Source organism: Delphinapterus leucas, chromosome X (assembly GCF_059928025.1).
Source record: "Delphinapterus leucas isolate spDelLeu-1000000601 "Yukka" chromosome X, BTC_Dleu_Yukka2, whole genome shotgun sequence".
NCBI classification, from domain to species: Eukaryota; Metazoa; Chordata; class Mammalia; order Artiodactyla; family Monodontidae; genus Delphinapterus; species Delphinapterus leucas.
Window position 1 is genome coordinate 4807225 of NC_143150.1, and position 15217 is coordinate 4822441.

The following is a 15217-nucleotide window of genomic DNA, read 5'->3' on the forward strand; positions in this document are numbered from 1 at the left end:
GATGCTGAGATGCTGGGATGCTGGATGCGGGCTCAGGAACCTGCTCGTCTCCCAGGAGAAGGAACTGGAAAATAGGGAGAGAGGGAGAAGCCCTAGTTGGGTGAGAGGAAGCTACGGAGGGAGCAGCATCCCCTTACAGAGCGACAGGAGAGGATGGACCTCAGAGGGGAAGAAGTGTCCCAGGGGACTGTGGCTCCCAGGAGCCCGGGGGCAGTGCTGTTCTGGAAGGAGGGAGAGTCCTATGCTGCTAAAGGGGCAAGTCCACTGAGAACTGAGAAGCTTCCGTTGGGTTTAGGCCTGGAGGGAGTTGGTCCTTCAGCCAGCGTCCTCGGGGAGGAGCCAGATGGCTCTGGGCTGAGGAGTGAGTGCGCGGAGTGACAGCAGGGCGTTAGAGCTGGAGCTGGCTGGCCTGAGGCAGTGAGGACCCTTCTCACTAGCCCAGGTCAAAGCCTCTGGGAAGAATCCAGGAGAGGAGAGGCTGACGGTGCAGGGGGTGCAGGAGAGAGGGGGACTGAGCGATGGCAGAACGGTGGGAGCTGGCATCTCTGGGCAGAGCAGCCTGGGACGACCAGGGGCTAGTGAGGCCAGGCTGGGGTCAGGTAGCAGGAAGTGCTGGGCGTGGGTGCTGCCCACACTGGCTCAGCCTTGAGGTCACCACGTGGTTGAGGTGAGAAGTGAACCCTCTGGTAATGGAAGGCGGGACGGTTCAGCAGGCCAAGCTCAGCTTTTATTTCGGGACTCTGAGGGCTGGCAGAGCTGAGTGGGGACAGCTGTGGCTCCTGAAGCCCCGTGCCAGGCTGAGGAGGCCCCACTTCACGGGCTGGCTGTGAACAACAGTCTCTGGGCAGGTGGGTCCAACCCTTCCTGCCCCTGGGCCCGCTGAGGACAAGGGACAAGAGAAGTGGGGCGCTTCAGTCAACACTGGGGGAACAGAGGTCGAGCCCGAGACACAGAGTCGTGATTGGCACTGAGGGACGCCCGCGGGACGTATCCCTTCCCCAGACCTAAGAGGAACGCTCTGCAGGAAGCAGGAGGGGCCTTGTGAGCAGGTAGGCCAATTGCCCAGGCTTTGGGGCCGTGACTGTTTCCACCACCCCTCTGGCCCACGGACTACGGAGGCCTGCCTCCCCCTGTGGATCTTTGCCCTCAGTCACAGCCACTGAGAGTGGCGCGTGGCGGCATCTCCTTAGAGCATTTCAGGCTCTGCTGGACAGGACAGGACAGGCCTGCCTCAGTGTACCTGGCTTCCTCAGCCCCCAAAGTTCCAAAATGTGTTGGAACATTTTGTACCTTGAGGATGAGGATATAAACTCTCCCTGCCTGTTAGGGGATTAAATGTGTGTATTCAATCTGGCCCACCCCTGATCCCAGCTGGTGCTTCAGCTGCGCTCTTACAGCACACGGCGTGTGTGTGTGTGTGTGTGTGTGTGTGTGTGTGTGTGTGTGTGTGTGTTCCCAACTAGCGGAGATGTGGTTCCATCTGCAACGCCCCTGCCACCTACGCGCCAGATCCTGGCCACCTCGTGGGAAAGGCACAGGTCCCACCCATCTCTTTAGGGTCCCCTTCAGAATGAGGCCACATTTCGATGAAGCTCTGTGGAAGCCACTTTCTTGCTGTGAGGGAGGGGCCCGAGTGTGAGGTGACAGGAGTCCCTGTTGTTTTCGTGCAGCTTAAATTGGTAACAGCCTGCGGCCAAGATGCTGCCTGCAACTGCTGGCGGGGAGGGCGGGGAGAGGAGGAGGCCGAGCGGGGATTGGGTAGCAGGTCGGGGCGGGGCTCCAGGGGCGGGGCTCCTGGAGCTCGACGGGCCGGGACGACGGCACAGCCCCTGCATCCCGTCCGCTCAGCACCCCGCGCCGCTGAGCTCTGCCCGCTCCAGTGCTAAGGACGAACAGGGCTGGCCTTAGCGTAGACTTTGGGGGAGGGCCAGGGGACGAGGAGGCGGGAAGACCCTTCTCTCCCGGGACCACGCCTTCACCAGGCTCTTCCTGACTCTCTCTGTGAAGTGATGGACAACCTCCAGCCGCCCTATGTGGGTCCCCCTTACGTGGGAGGAGCTGGATCTTTAGTTGGGTCTGTCACCCTCTCAGTGGAAAGAGGATGGTGGTGGGAGAGTCTAGATTCTCAGCGCAAGCCTCCCCCTGCCCCCAGCGCAGAGTCACCTTAGCGGCTCCCCTGTTTCGTCCTCTGTAGAAGGAGGCGTTCGAGTCAGAAATGATGTACTTCTATGCTGTGATGTGAAGGGATCGCGGCTCACGCTACACAAACTTCTCACCCCTCTCCCCTCGGTGCCCAAGCATCCCGAGACAGGCAGTGGCCTCAGAAAGGCCTGAAGACACTAGCGGGCTTAGCTGACAGGGGTTTGTAGATACTGAATGCTCCCTGGAGAAATGAAAACATAGAGGCACTTTTCTCCTGGCTGTTTATTACAGTACGAAGAAAAAACGCACTGGTTTGAAACAGACGCCAGATTTCAAATGTAGAGGCGAAATACGAGGTGGCAATTAAAATGTGATTACACAGAGTCTGGACACTGAGAAAAGTTTACAGGACAGTGGGTGTGGGTTTTCTATAACAGACACTTAAATATACATGACGATAATTGCAGATAGAAACCATCAAAGACAAAGCCCGGATCAACAATTAATGTTTACAGACCCATTTTCCCTCAGACCACAGAGCCTTACATCAAAACAAATACCGAAAGGCTTTAAACCAGGAACATCTCACCTCCACCCTGCAAGGTGCTGCTGGAGTAGTGCCAACCGTCTGAGGGATAAAGGGAGGATACTCAAGATCCTCAGACAGTGCCCAGCTCCCACATTACCTCTTTGCTTCTCCCAAATCTACAGAACTCTCCGGCCTCCGGGCAAATAATTCCTCTGAGGGGCACTTAACGATAAAACGGCTTGTGCTGTGATATGCTCATCAGGAAAGAGCTAGCAGAGACTGAAAGGTTTGCGAAAGAGGTTAAGAACCACACAGGGCGACAGAAGTTTTAGTGGAAATGGAAATAAATGGCCAAGTGAGTTTCGATTTGGTATTTGTCAGTTTGCACAACACCTCTTGATCACATCCACCACTGCATCTAAAGCGTACGTGACTCCACCACCTGGTTGATAAGGTATGGCTGGAGTGAGCAACACAGTCTGCGTATTTGCAACAATGTAGAATAAACACAGACAATGCATAATGAACACAGCTCTACTGAAAGGAAAGCCGTCACTTTATTTACAAAGTCACAAAACGAAGTATAAATACTTCTGTCGTGAATGTTTAGGAAAACCATTTACAAAATGTTCAGATATGTACAGGTAGCTTGAAAAATCACCAGCTTTCCATTTCGTCACAGGTAGCGAGAGGGGTGGGTGTGGGCTGACGCCCCTCAAATCGTAATGAGGCAACAAGCGTGTGGCTATGTGGGACCAGCTGCGAATTTGCTGTGGACTCACATCGCTCCCCGGAGTGATGGCCACGTGGAGGTTTCTCTGGGCATTTAAAGCTCGCCAGCATTCTGGGGGATGTGGCCAGCCTGCTCAGGGACGTGGCCGGCACTCTGGGCTGCGGCAGTCTGGGCAGCAGCGTGCTGTTCTAGAATGTCATCGATCAGCCTCAGGTTGCACACCCAGTCTTCATCTGGGCTCACGCCGGGGCCTTTCAAGAGAGCTTCGATGAAATCCACCTCAGTGCAGTCAGGGGGTGAAATGAGATCGTTCAGTGAGGCCTGGGGCAACAAGGCATAGGGTGGCAACTCAGGGGGGCTCCCCACGCTGTTGAAGGGACCAGGGGACGGGCTGGCAGCGACGGTGGAGGCGGCGGCGGCGGCGGCGGTGGCAGCCACATAGCTTGGTGGCTCGATGCCCTGGATGGGACTCACGGGCCTGAAGCTGGCCATGCCTTGCTGGAGGGACTTGGTGGCGTGCAGCACAGGCACGGGACCCCGCAGCGGGCTCTGTCTGAGGCTCTGGTGGCCCAGCAGGCTGAAGCTGGGGTTGGCGGGGGCAGCGCCCACCTTCTGGCTGGGTCTGCCTCCCGGGGCCACCTGACTGGGGGACACAACTGCCTGTTGTGATGGAAACGCTGGGGCTCCCTGGGGGACTCTCACGGGGGCCTTGGCAAAGAGGGAGTTGCTATGGAAATGCTGCTGGATGCCATGGGCTGCTGGCCTCGGGGGTGGCCCCCCCAACACCGCGGTGCTCACAGCTGCTGCCGCCACCCAGGCAGCGTTGTGGAGCACGGTGGGCACTCTTGGCACGCAGGGCTGTCTGAGCTGGTGGGGACTCAGGGGCTGGCTGCCCAGGGGGCTGGGACAGAAGCCGGGCAGGGGCACTCCCGTGGGGGCGGCCTTGGGAATCCGCGTGCGCCGGCAGGTGGACCCGAGGCTGCCCGCGGGGTTGTGGCTCAAGCGCAAGGGTGTGGGAAACGGGGGGCTGGAGCTGAAAGTCCCGTGCTGCTTGCCTGGAGTTTGTGACATCAGGCCCACGCCCTCCCGGCTCTGGTGCCTGGCGGGCGGGACCATTCCTGGGCTCAGAGCGCTCTGGAGGAGCGCAGCTCCGGGTGGCATCATGGGTTGGCTGGGTGGGGAGCTTGCCTTGGTCCGGCTACACTTGGAGGTGACTTGATCTTGGACGGCTACAGAAAGAGAGAAGTGGGGGTCAGTTCCAAAGGCATCTTCAACTTGGGCCGCAGCTGCTGGCGGGGAGTCACCGGCCCAGCACTGACCTCTCACCTTCCACCCTGGGCTCTTCCCGAGCATCCCCTGCTCCCCTGGTTCCTCCACCCTCAGCCCGGACTGCAGTTCTTGGGGGAAGCCCTCCTAGACCCCCTGGGTCTGTGCTCACTGCTCCCCCTCCACCCAAGAGCAGATCATGTTGGACTGAAAATGCCAGTAGGTTGTAAGCTCCATGAAGCCAGGGTCTGGGTCTACTTTTCTGCTCAGTATCCGTACGCAGGCCTGGCACCGCCCACCCCCTGAAGGATGCCCAGTCCTTGACACTGGCCTTTCTGGAACTTGTCCGTCCTGTCCCTGTGGCTGAAGTGTGCCTGACATGCCACTCCAGCCTGGACAGGTGGGACATTCAGCTGGTATCAGACCCAGAGGAACAGGGGTTTTTGCAAGAGAATGCAGGAGCAATGGGCCATTGCTGGCCACTGGGCTACAATGAAGCTGCTGAACACCTGTCGGAGGGCAAGCAGCTTCCCCCAAACCCCAGGCAAGAATACCCTTGGCCTGGTCCAATGTCACTACTGGCTGGGGAGGACTACTTAACGCATGTTTCCCCTGCTAGTCTGGCAGAGACCGTGTCTGGTTTTTAGCTAACAGCTGTATCTGCGGCCAGTCAATGTTGATTACAGTCCTAGATGCCATGGTTGAATCAATCATCTCTTGAATCAAACAGCGATTTCAGAGTCATTAAGACTGAGCGTTTCACTGGGACTCTACTTAAGCTTTCCACGTGACGGATCCAACCAGGCTGCTCTGGAAGTGCCTTGCAGACCTCCTCTCTTTCCCTCAATGCTTTTCAGAAACATCTCAGTAACTGTTTCTGCTGGAATGAATTCTCCCCCAACCTCACACACACTCCCCCTGGCCCACCCTTTCGAGAATATCGAGTTTAAGTGCTTACCTTGAAATTGACTCATCTGTTGGGCGAGATATGCACTCCGCTGTTCAGGGATCATTGCCATAAGACCTGATTTCTGCTTCTCTTGCTAAATAGAAGATGAAAAAGAAGTGTCAGATTAGGGCTACCAAGAAATACTAGCCTTGGGATCTCTGTGTGGGGACTCAGGACTTGGCTTTGGTGTAGCAGAAAGCATGAGTGAACACACCAACACACACTCGCATGCATGCCCCACCCTCCCAAGCAAAACTCCGCAGGTATAAATAAAAGTAGGATTCTGCACCTGGGTTAAAAAACCAACTGCGACAGCGTAGGATAGGGCGGGAGACACAGAGCTTAACAGCAAGAGCACGGAGAAGAAAGATTGAGGCATTCTGGACATCCTTCTGCTCAGGATGGGGCAGCAAATGTGACATTAGGCTGCGTTAATAGAAGCAGAGTATGTAGAAGGAGGCAGGTGACAGTCCTACACTGCTCTGCTTTGGCCAGACCATGTCTACGGTGCTGACAAGAGTTTGGGCATATGCCAGCCTCAGGGAGACCCAGACAAACTGGCCGCACGCGGAGGACACTAAGTGATGGAGGTAGGGCTTGGGCTCCCAACCACGAGGGCAAAGAATGGCTGAGCGAACCAGGGATGTCGGGGCTGTCATGGGGAAAGGGCCAAGACTTGTTCCAGGTGGTCCTGGCACGAAGGGCGCGATGATCACACGATCAGATGGACGCACTGGCCGACACCCGGAGTAGCCACTCAGTCCCAGCTTCCCTTCGCTTGCCCGATTGGCCGCACATGGGCGATGGGAACGGGTTCCCGGTCTCCATCCGCAAGCTGGGTGGGCAGGGGGAGGAGCCACGTTCCAAGGCTGCAGTCCCAGCCCTGAGGCTGGGAGCCGCTCGAGGGGACAGCCGCGAGCCAGCCAGCTGAGGGCCGGGAGAAGGCACAACTGGCCCCAAGCCCCTCAGCCATTCGGCGCCAGGCTGTGACTGGGCCCCGGGTCTGCTTCCCAGTCCATTGCTCACCCGCTGCCGCCTCTGTCCCCTTCTCAAGGAGTCTGCTTCCTCGTGCGCCACCAAGCAAGGCAGCTCTGTCGGGGAGCACGCCTCCCTGAGTTTACTTTCGGAACTGCGTCCCCCGCCCCCCAGATGCCAGAAGACTTGACCGGACAACACAGGCTGCCCGGGGCCTGCTTCTCTGCACTCGGAGGGCTGGCACTTGGGAGAGTGCCCGGTGCCCGGGCCTGTCGGGCAGTTCTCGGCCTCGGTTCCTGCCAAGGCAGAGAGGACAAACACGTGGCAGTGGGCGGACCACACCGCAAGTGATGTCAGCTTCCCGCCCTCAGCCTGCTTCCTGTCCGAGCTCTTGCCCCCCTTCCCCCGGGGCTGCTGGGAGGTGGGTGCCAGGGATGTCGCTCTTCAGCACTGGAGCTGCCGTCTTCCTGCTAAAGCGTGGGGTGGGGAGACAGGACCTCAGGAGCACAGGGGTCGCATGACCACCCAAGGCCACCCCATCGGGAACTGGGGGAGCCCTGTGCTCTGCCTGAGCTGCTCAGGGTGGGCAGGCCTTTCTGAAGGCAGCCCTCTCACCTCTGTTCTTGCCATCGAACCTCCCACCAGCCCTAGGAGATCTGGGTAGAAGACCTATGGTCCCAGCTTACTGATGTGACAACTGAGGCTCACAGAGGGTAAGTGACTTGCTCAGGGTGACGCGGCTGGGGAAGTGCAGCGTCTCCTAACTGCAGATCCACTTTTTCTGCCTCCCCAGCCCGCTGCTTCCAGGAACCGGCTCCTGTGCCCTGCTGTCTACATCAGCCCTAACTCCATCCCCACCAGCTGCTCCATTAGGTGCATCAAATAACAGAAAGTTGTACGGAGTGGGGGAAGGGCAGGTGGAGGCTACAGAGTGCGACGAAAGACAAAGCAGGGGACAGGCAGAAGAGTCCAAAGGGAGGGAGGTAGAGAGGAAAGACGCCCCCAGGGCCTGGGAAACCAAAGTGAAGGCGAGGCTGGGGCAGAGGTCAGAGTGGAGGAAGTGGGCAGTGTCTGCCAGATGAAAGGGAGTGCTTCTCGAACGGTCCACAGTTACAGGGACAACGGGATGCTGGCCGGCGTTCATCCAAGGAAGCACAGAAACCCAGAGGATCCAGAGTTTAAGCGCAAGTCTGCTGAGCGGCACGGCTACAGAAGCTGCCAAGTCCAAAGGGCACGGCCGACGCCGGCCTGGGGTGCCGCCATCAGGCAGGGCTCTCTTCACGCTGCTGGGGCATCCGGGGGGGCACCGCCAGCCCTCTGCTCCCGGCCTGTCCTGTTGTCCCTGGCAGAGCAGCCAGAGCATTCTCTCCAGGCCTCCCGAGGAGGCTGCTTCCTTTGTTTTGCAGACAGAGGCCCCCATCCTTTGTTCTGAATCAATGTGCTCCAAAGATAAGCCCCAAGAAAACAGTTGTTGCCTTTTGACACTGACAATTAGAATCGTTGGAAAATGGAGAAAACAGGACGTGACAGTGGCTGCTTAGTGATGGACGCTCTGAAGGATGGCCCGGGCAACCTGTGGCTTTCCACCACCATGGTCGTGGAGGAGCTCATCCAAGGCCTGCCTTTCCTAGGGCTGCGGTCGGCTGTCACGGAGCTGGGTGCTGCTGTACCGGGTGATGCCGGCGGGGCGGCGTCAGGTGGGCCTGTGTGAGCCTAGGTGTGCTTCCCCACGTGGTCCCCGGAAGGAAGTCTCCCCAGGAACGAGGGCCCTGGCTCCTCCTCCCGCCTGGCCAAGGGGCCACCTTCACAGACAGGCCTCGGCCAGGATGGTGATCCAGGAAGTCCTGGGGCTGCCTTTCGAGGAGCTTCATGCCGATGTCCCAGGAAGCTCTGGGGGCTCACCTGAGGGCTAGCGTTCACCTGCGGGTGCTATAGGCACAGGCAGGAGAGACAGGCAAAGGGCCGGCCGAACCCCAACACAGCAGAGAGCCCAACACTGGGCCCCCCCCGGGGAGGCCAGGCCGCCCTATGGGCCTCACCCTTTGGCCACCACAGGAGGATGTCTCCTGTGAGCCCCAGACCACGCACCTGACGCGTCCTCTCCCCACTGCAGGCCAAGAACGGTCTCATTACTGATTCAGCCACTTCATAAGGCCCAGGGACGCTCTAACTGGATGCGGGATGAGGCGAGGCAGAATATGAACAAGCCTTCCACACGATGCGCACACAGGGTTCCTGCGTCTTGGGCAGATTCGGCCTGAAGTTACTTGCCCCACGATCCCCAAGAGGAGAGCATTCTGACTGGGGAGAGGACTCCAAGGGAACAGCTCTGGGGGAATGCAGGGATGGACGTGAAGCCTTATTTTGTGCAGCAGAGTTAAGAGAGAGAAGGAGGGGGGAGGGAGAGAGACGGGAGGACAGAGAAGGGAGAGAGGGAGGGGAGGGGGAGAGGGAGACAGAGAGGAGGAAGAGGAGGAGAAAGGGGGAGGAGGGGGAGGGGGAGGAGGGGAGGGGAGGGGGGAGGGGGAGGGGGGAGGGGAGGGGGGAGGGGGAGGGGAGGAGGGGGAGGGGAGGAGGGGGAGGGGGAGGGGAGGAGGGGGAGGGGAGGGGAGGGGGAGGAGGGGCAGAGGGAGGGTTTTTCTTTTTCCAGCACCAGGCAGCTCCTTGCTCCCTTCCCAGTAGACAAGGCCCTGGGTGCCCCACGCAGAGACAGCCTGCCACAGCAGAAGCCACTCGCCTCTGTGTTAAAGGTTCAAAGGTTAGCGAGCTCTAGTGTGTGGGTTGGTTGGTTTGTTTCTTCCTCCAATAGGAAAAGCACCTTCTTTTGTGGTTTTGGGAAGCCAAATTTGGAAACAACTCACCCACTCTTGTGACTTTTCCTTTGAAATGACGGGAAGACAGCGTTCTGCATGGAGATCTGAATTCTAGGGACTCCCACACGCCTGTGGATGGGGACTCCTCAGACCCGAAGCCCTGTTTGAGGGGGCGTGGATGCTCTTAGGCTAAAACTCTCCTCAGGTGTCCTTCAGAAACGGGCTGCCCACAGCGAATGGCAGGCCAGCTTCAGTGTTTCCTAACCCCCGCTCCTAACTCTCTGAGCCCGTGACTCAGTTTCTCCAGAGTGCCTCCACATGGGAGTGCTGAGTGGGTCATCAGGCCACCACTCTTCCCTGCGGACCTCAGAGGCCAAGGCCAGGGCGGGGGGAGGGGCGGCCACACACCTGCCCTTTCCTCGGGCCTCTGCTCAATGCCTTTCCCTGCCCGGAAGGCAGCCTCCCTGACTCCGGGTGGGAAGATATAGGGCAGCCCGGTGAGCCCCTCTGTCAGTCAGCTGATGGACATTTCTCACGGGTCTACCATGGGCCAGGCTCTGTCCCAGGCATGGGGGTGGCACTGTGTGTCTCTACTCTCATGAAGCTTACAATGGAGGGGGCAACTGGCAAGACGCAAGCAAGTCAATCACAGAAAATCATTGCCAATGGTGGCACATCTACTACAGAGAACACAACAGAGTGAAGGGATGGGGAGTTGGGCGGGCACGGCAGAAACCCAGGCGCAGGCCGTGGGGCCCTCAGGGTACAGGGGAACATGCCACACCCGGACGCAGGGGCACCAGTGGCCTGCTGAGCTCTTTCTTTGACCCTTGGGGCCTCTGGAGCAGGAGACAGGGACCACCCCCACGGTCATGATGCTGCCCTTGGGTTTGCACCGATCTGAAGCTGCCACCGGGCACTTCACAAAATCAACGCCATCGAAAACGACTTTTCTCTTTTCCATTTTCTGCCTTTGCAGTTGACCTCCAGCTATACGAACTCTCTCCTGACTCCACCTCCATCTCGGTGGTTTCAGGGCTGCCTGGTCCCGGAAGGGCTGGGTCTACATGCTGGGATTGATCTGGCCGCAAAGGAAACAAATGTCTTTGCAGCTCGCCTTTCTTCTTCCCCTGGGGTGCCTGCATCCTCCGTCTCACACTGTGTCTGGTCTTCCTGAGTCATGGCTGAGCTGGAGGTCCTGTCCCTCAAAGCCCCCCGAGGTGGGCCCAACTTCCAAAGCTTCGTAGGGAAGATCTGAGGGCCAAGCCTCCGCCCGCCCCCCACCTCCAGTGCAGGGTGGAAGGCCTGGCTTGGCTTTGAAGAGAGATAATAAGATGGGGAAATGAATTCTCTCGAGGCAAGCTAGCTTGGATCCCTCATTTTTTGCGTTTTGGGGACAGGGAAAAACAGGTCGGACCAGGGTGGAACTCAGAGACATCCTGAGTGGACGATGCCCCAATCCATTTTGTTAATTCTGTTTCCCTGGCAGCTTTGTACTGGACAAGCCGGAGAGCACTGTGAGAGCACACAGAGAAAAGGGGGAAAAAAAAGAGAGAGAAAAATCGATAGCCCTTGAATGGAAAGCACTGCTTGTTCTTGTGGGCCGAGGCAGGTGGGATGGGGAGAGCAAGGCCTCACGTACCGAAGCAGCATTTCCATTAAAGGCCAAAATCCCGGAGGTCCTTTCAGCTGGATGAGCATCTTCTGATCACTATCACTCAGCCAATGCTCATTTCTCTAGCTTTCTCTGCAGAGAGGTCTGACATCCCGTACACACCGATATTTCATGCACCAGAACAACAGCTCCACGAGCCCAGTGAAATGCTCTGCAAAGGCCCGCTCTGGCTGGCGCCCACCATCTTTCTCTCATGACCACTAACGTGACTCTTTAGGGCAAGTCAAGCCATTTCTTTTAGAATCTGCAGGATGATGCAAACTCACGGCCATCTTGGACAGGCTTGGCTGGGCTTTCTTCTGCCTGCCCTCCCCCGGGGCTACCAGTCCTCCAGTGGGGCGATCCAACTTCCCACTTCTTGGGGTGCGTGAGTCCCAGGTGGGGTCAAAGAACACCTCGGGGTGCGGAGTCCACAGCAGATCGCTGGAGGGAGAGGCAGTTCCCGAGCGCCCGCCAGCTATGGAGCAGGCAGGCACGGGGTCGGGGCGGATGTGGAGGGTGGGATTCGGAGGTGCAGAAGCGCAGCCCCTGTGCCCCACGGACTCACAGCCTGGCCGCAGGGACAGACAGGCAGGGAATGAACTGGGGTGCTGGAAGGCCAACAGCCGGGAGGGAGCAACTGCGCCCAGGGCGATCACCACTCAGTGCCCCGAAGATGAGGCTGAGATGCCGGAGCAGTCTGCTTGCCTGGGTGGTCTCTCTGCTAGAAATCCCTCCTAGGTGAACAGAGCTTTACGGGCCGGGCTGTCACCTCCTCTTTGCCTCCCAACAACCCTGTACGGCAGGCGGGCAGGCTGAGCAGGGGACCGTGCCCAGCTGACAGATGAGGAAAGCGAGGCTGGGGGAAGTGACTTACCGACAGCGTCGCAGCTAGGCAGTAGTGGAGCGGGCACCTGCCTCCAGGCCTTCGGATCCCAGCCGCCCCAGGGCGCTGCCTCTGAGGTGCTGTACGAGGAGGTGACTCGGGCCAGCTCCTGAGCAAAGGAGCTGCCGGGCAGGAAGGACTCACTCCCCAGGGCCTGGCAGGATGGGGGCTGTCGCCCGAGGCTGACCTGGGGGGGCCTGGCTTCCCCAAGCTTGCAGGCTTTGTCTACATGAGTCTACAACAACCATTGAAGAGTCCATCAGCGGCGTGGCCACGACATGCCTCTGAATGCTCTTGTCACTGCCCTGACCGCCTAGCGGGGTCGTCTGGGTGCTTGGTTAGACACACCAAGTGGTCTGGGCCAACCAAACCCAACAGCTTTGTGGTCTTAGTTGTCTCGGGTCACAGACTCCTTTGAGAATCGGTTAAAAGCTATGGTCTCTCTCCACAGAAAAAGCACTTACGCTGGTGTCTCCCCCTTCCCAGCCCACCGACATCTTACGTATAATCTCAGGGGTTTTCTGGACCACTTACTACCCATCCGTGGGTCTCAGTTAAGGAGCCTCTGCCTCCATCAGTCACTGTCTTGTTGGAAATGGGAGTCAAGCTACGTCATCAGCAATGACCTTGACCAATCCCGATCCCTCCCCACGCCCCTCCCCCCCCCACAGAGCACACCATTCTAAACTGGTGTGTAGGTACGTGTGTGTAGACACATGCTGAGGAATCTGCAAAACCAAATGGTGAGTGCAAAACCAAGCAGTCAAGTGGAAACCTCACAGCAGCCCAGCCCTGAGCGGCAGCCCTCACTGCACTTCACCTTGCCGGGGCCCCCACGTTTCAGGACTTGCGTGTGAGTGGCACCTCCCCTTTCCGTCATATTTTAGAAGGCAGGGATTTCACCCAAATTGAACATCTGACCCAATTCTTTCAGCCAAAGGCAATTAAAAACCCTCACACTTGATATCCACGTCACAGGAGGCCTCAAGACTCCAAGGAGCTGCCGAGACAGCTCTGACATCCTGCCGAGCACAGCGAGCGCTCGGCCACAGGGGTGCCCAAGAGGACCAGGGGGAGCCTGCCTTGAGGAGAAGGTCTTTCTGCGTGAAGCAGCCTCTTCATTGTCGTGCTTTTAACGCCTGAGCTTTGAGTGATCACCTGTGTCTATCAAACAGCCCAGTAGAAAGGGAAATATTTATCCTCCGAATCTAAGCTAAACAGTCGGAGTCAATTCAATTCATGACAATAAACATGACTAAGCGCCTACTGTGGGCAAGCCTCTGTGATGGATGACAGGCCAGTAGATATTTGGATGCCGTATTTGAATTCACGATAAAAACTGCCACCACTGAATTTATCGAGCAACAGCTGTATATGAGGCAGGAACGATTACTGTCCTTATTTTACAGAGGAGGACACTGAGGCCCAGAGAGGTTGACGAAGTTGCCCAAAGTCACACAGCTAGTTAGTAGCAGGGGAGGATGCAAATCCGGGCTTGCCTGGTTCCCAGGTCCACATGAAGTTTGACACGGTGTGTGCATGTGTGTGATTAGCTTGTCATATGGAAAACAGGCTTTGAAATGTAGAAACTGTTCAAGTGTGTCATTAAGAAAAGTACAGGCCGGATTTTACAAGGGATCCCCAGGCAAAATTTTAAGAACACATTATAAATACTCAAAGATGGGATTAGGAAGAAAACCTAACTACTTGGAGAGCTTTAGAGATGACACCCCTCTCCCCAAAGAAAAACAAAACCAAAACACCACGTGAAATACGCTTAGCAAGTGAACCCACTGCACGTGGGAAGGAAAACTTTCTTTGCCATTCTGACGATAAGCCAACTACAGAGGGCCTGGCGCCCCTCCCCTTGGGCTGGTGCATTCCTGCAGAGCTGAGCTCACTGGCCACCTGAAGCTTCGCTTCGTCAAGCTCCAATTTGTCCTTGGACCAAGGTCGTCTCTACAATGGACTATCCTTTGTGCCTGCATTCCTAGCGCCTTGATAATTCAAGACACTATTTTATAGCCATGTAGGAGTTTTTACAACCCCGATATGCAACTATTCCTAGAGGTCTGATTCCTTGCCCACCCCGTGACGACACAGACTGAAAGCAATGAGTGGGGCTTATTTGTAGGGAACTGAAGCATTTTAAGCTTTTGCTCAGGAATCCCTGGTAGCTTCATGTGACTTGTAGGATTTTAGTGACGGGTCAGGAAGCAAGAACCCCCATCAGCATGAACATACGCTCACAGCGCCTCGGTAGTTCATCAGGCAGAAAAAACCCTGCAGATGGTACATGGAAATTACCAGCAGCAGAAGGTGCCCCGACGGTGTGGGCAGTTCTGTTTCGGCAGCAGTTGGGAACGGGGCTGCAGCCACCCATTCAAGTGGAGCAGAATGGGAGCAGGCGCTTCGCGGACCGCTGTAATCCTTGGTTAAAAAAAAGAAAAGAAATAAACTAGATGAGATTCAGTCTTGACTCTGACCGACAAGGAGCTTTGTAGCTGATGCTTGTGTGTCTTCTCCGTTTTATTTACTTTGGAAAAGAAACTGCTATCACACTCCCTGTTAAGTGGGAGGTCCAGCTTCCAAAGAAAAAGTGGTTGGCACTTTTCAACGCCTAGAGGTTTCCACACATAAGGTAAACCCATCTCTGTCTTTGGAATCACTGAAAATCTCAGAAAAGCAAAGCCAATCCATAATTGGTGGGCATGATTACTACCTCTCGGACTGGCCGGCTCCGCGTGATTCCAAATTTCAGATAATCAGACCCTGGGATGGATAGTGCCCGATGCTGGTGCCCGATTTCACAGAGCTCACCCCCACTGGGCTTCCCGTGATTGCTAGAGAACTTGCTGGAACGAGGTTGTCCCTGGGTCCCTCTAATGGCTTGCAGCCACTTAGAGCCCCAAGCACGTCCTGCTAAACTTTGCAATTAGGGCTCTTTGTTCCTTGGCCTCCTGCCTTCTTGGCAGGCAGGTTTCCTGTCCCATGGTGTCAGGTACACTACCCCGCAGTCATACCCATGTCCTTGGAGTTCCCCAGACAGGCTGCCGCCCGCGTTCAGTCCCCTGTGATCGCGCTCCTTGCTTCGGTAGCCCAGAGAGCCCTTTCTCCAAGTTTCCCGTCTGGAACCCTGCATGTCCTTGGAGATCCACCCTGGGAATTCTGCCTCTCCTTTGGTCCAGCTCCTCTGGCTGACTGAACATCCTTGTCGGGCCAAGTCTTAATCATCTTTAAATCCCTCTGGTGCCCAGACAGTGCCTGGCA

The 15217-nt window shown here is 57.0% G+C and overlaps 1 protein-coding gene across 1 annotated transcript in view; it reads right to left on the bottom strand.

Annotated features, from left to right (window-relative positions):
• Positions 1 to 3497: 3497 nt before the first annotated feature.
• The window catches only part of MAMLD1 (mastermind like domain containing 1), a 57019-nt gene continuing 45299 nt past the window's right edge, over positions 3498 to 15217 (bottom strand). Inside the window, exons 4-9 of the mRNA XM_089903920.1 lie at positions 11819 to 12182; positions 11349 to 11539; positions 8497 to 8523; positions 6646 to 7008; positions 6354 to 6546; positions 3498 to 4633 (exon numbers count right to left, since the gene is read on the bottom strand). Of these exons, the coding sequence (XP_089760046.1) occupies positions 3498 to 4633; positions 6354 to 6546; positions 6646 to 7008; positions 8497 to 8523; positions 11349 to 11539; positions 11819 to 12182 (2274 nt within the window). The remainder of the gene's footprint in view (positions 4634 to 6353; positions 6547 to 6645; positions 7009 to 8496; positions 8524 to 11348; positions 11540 to 11818; positions 12183 to 15217) is intronic.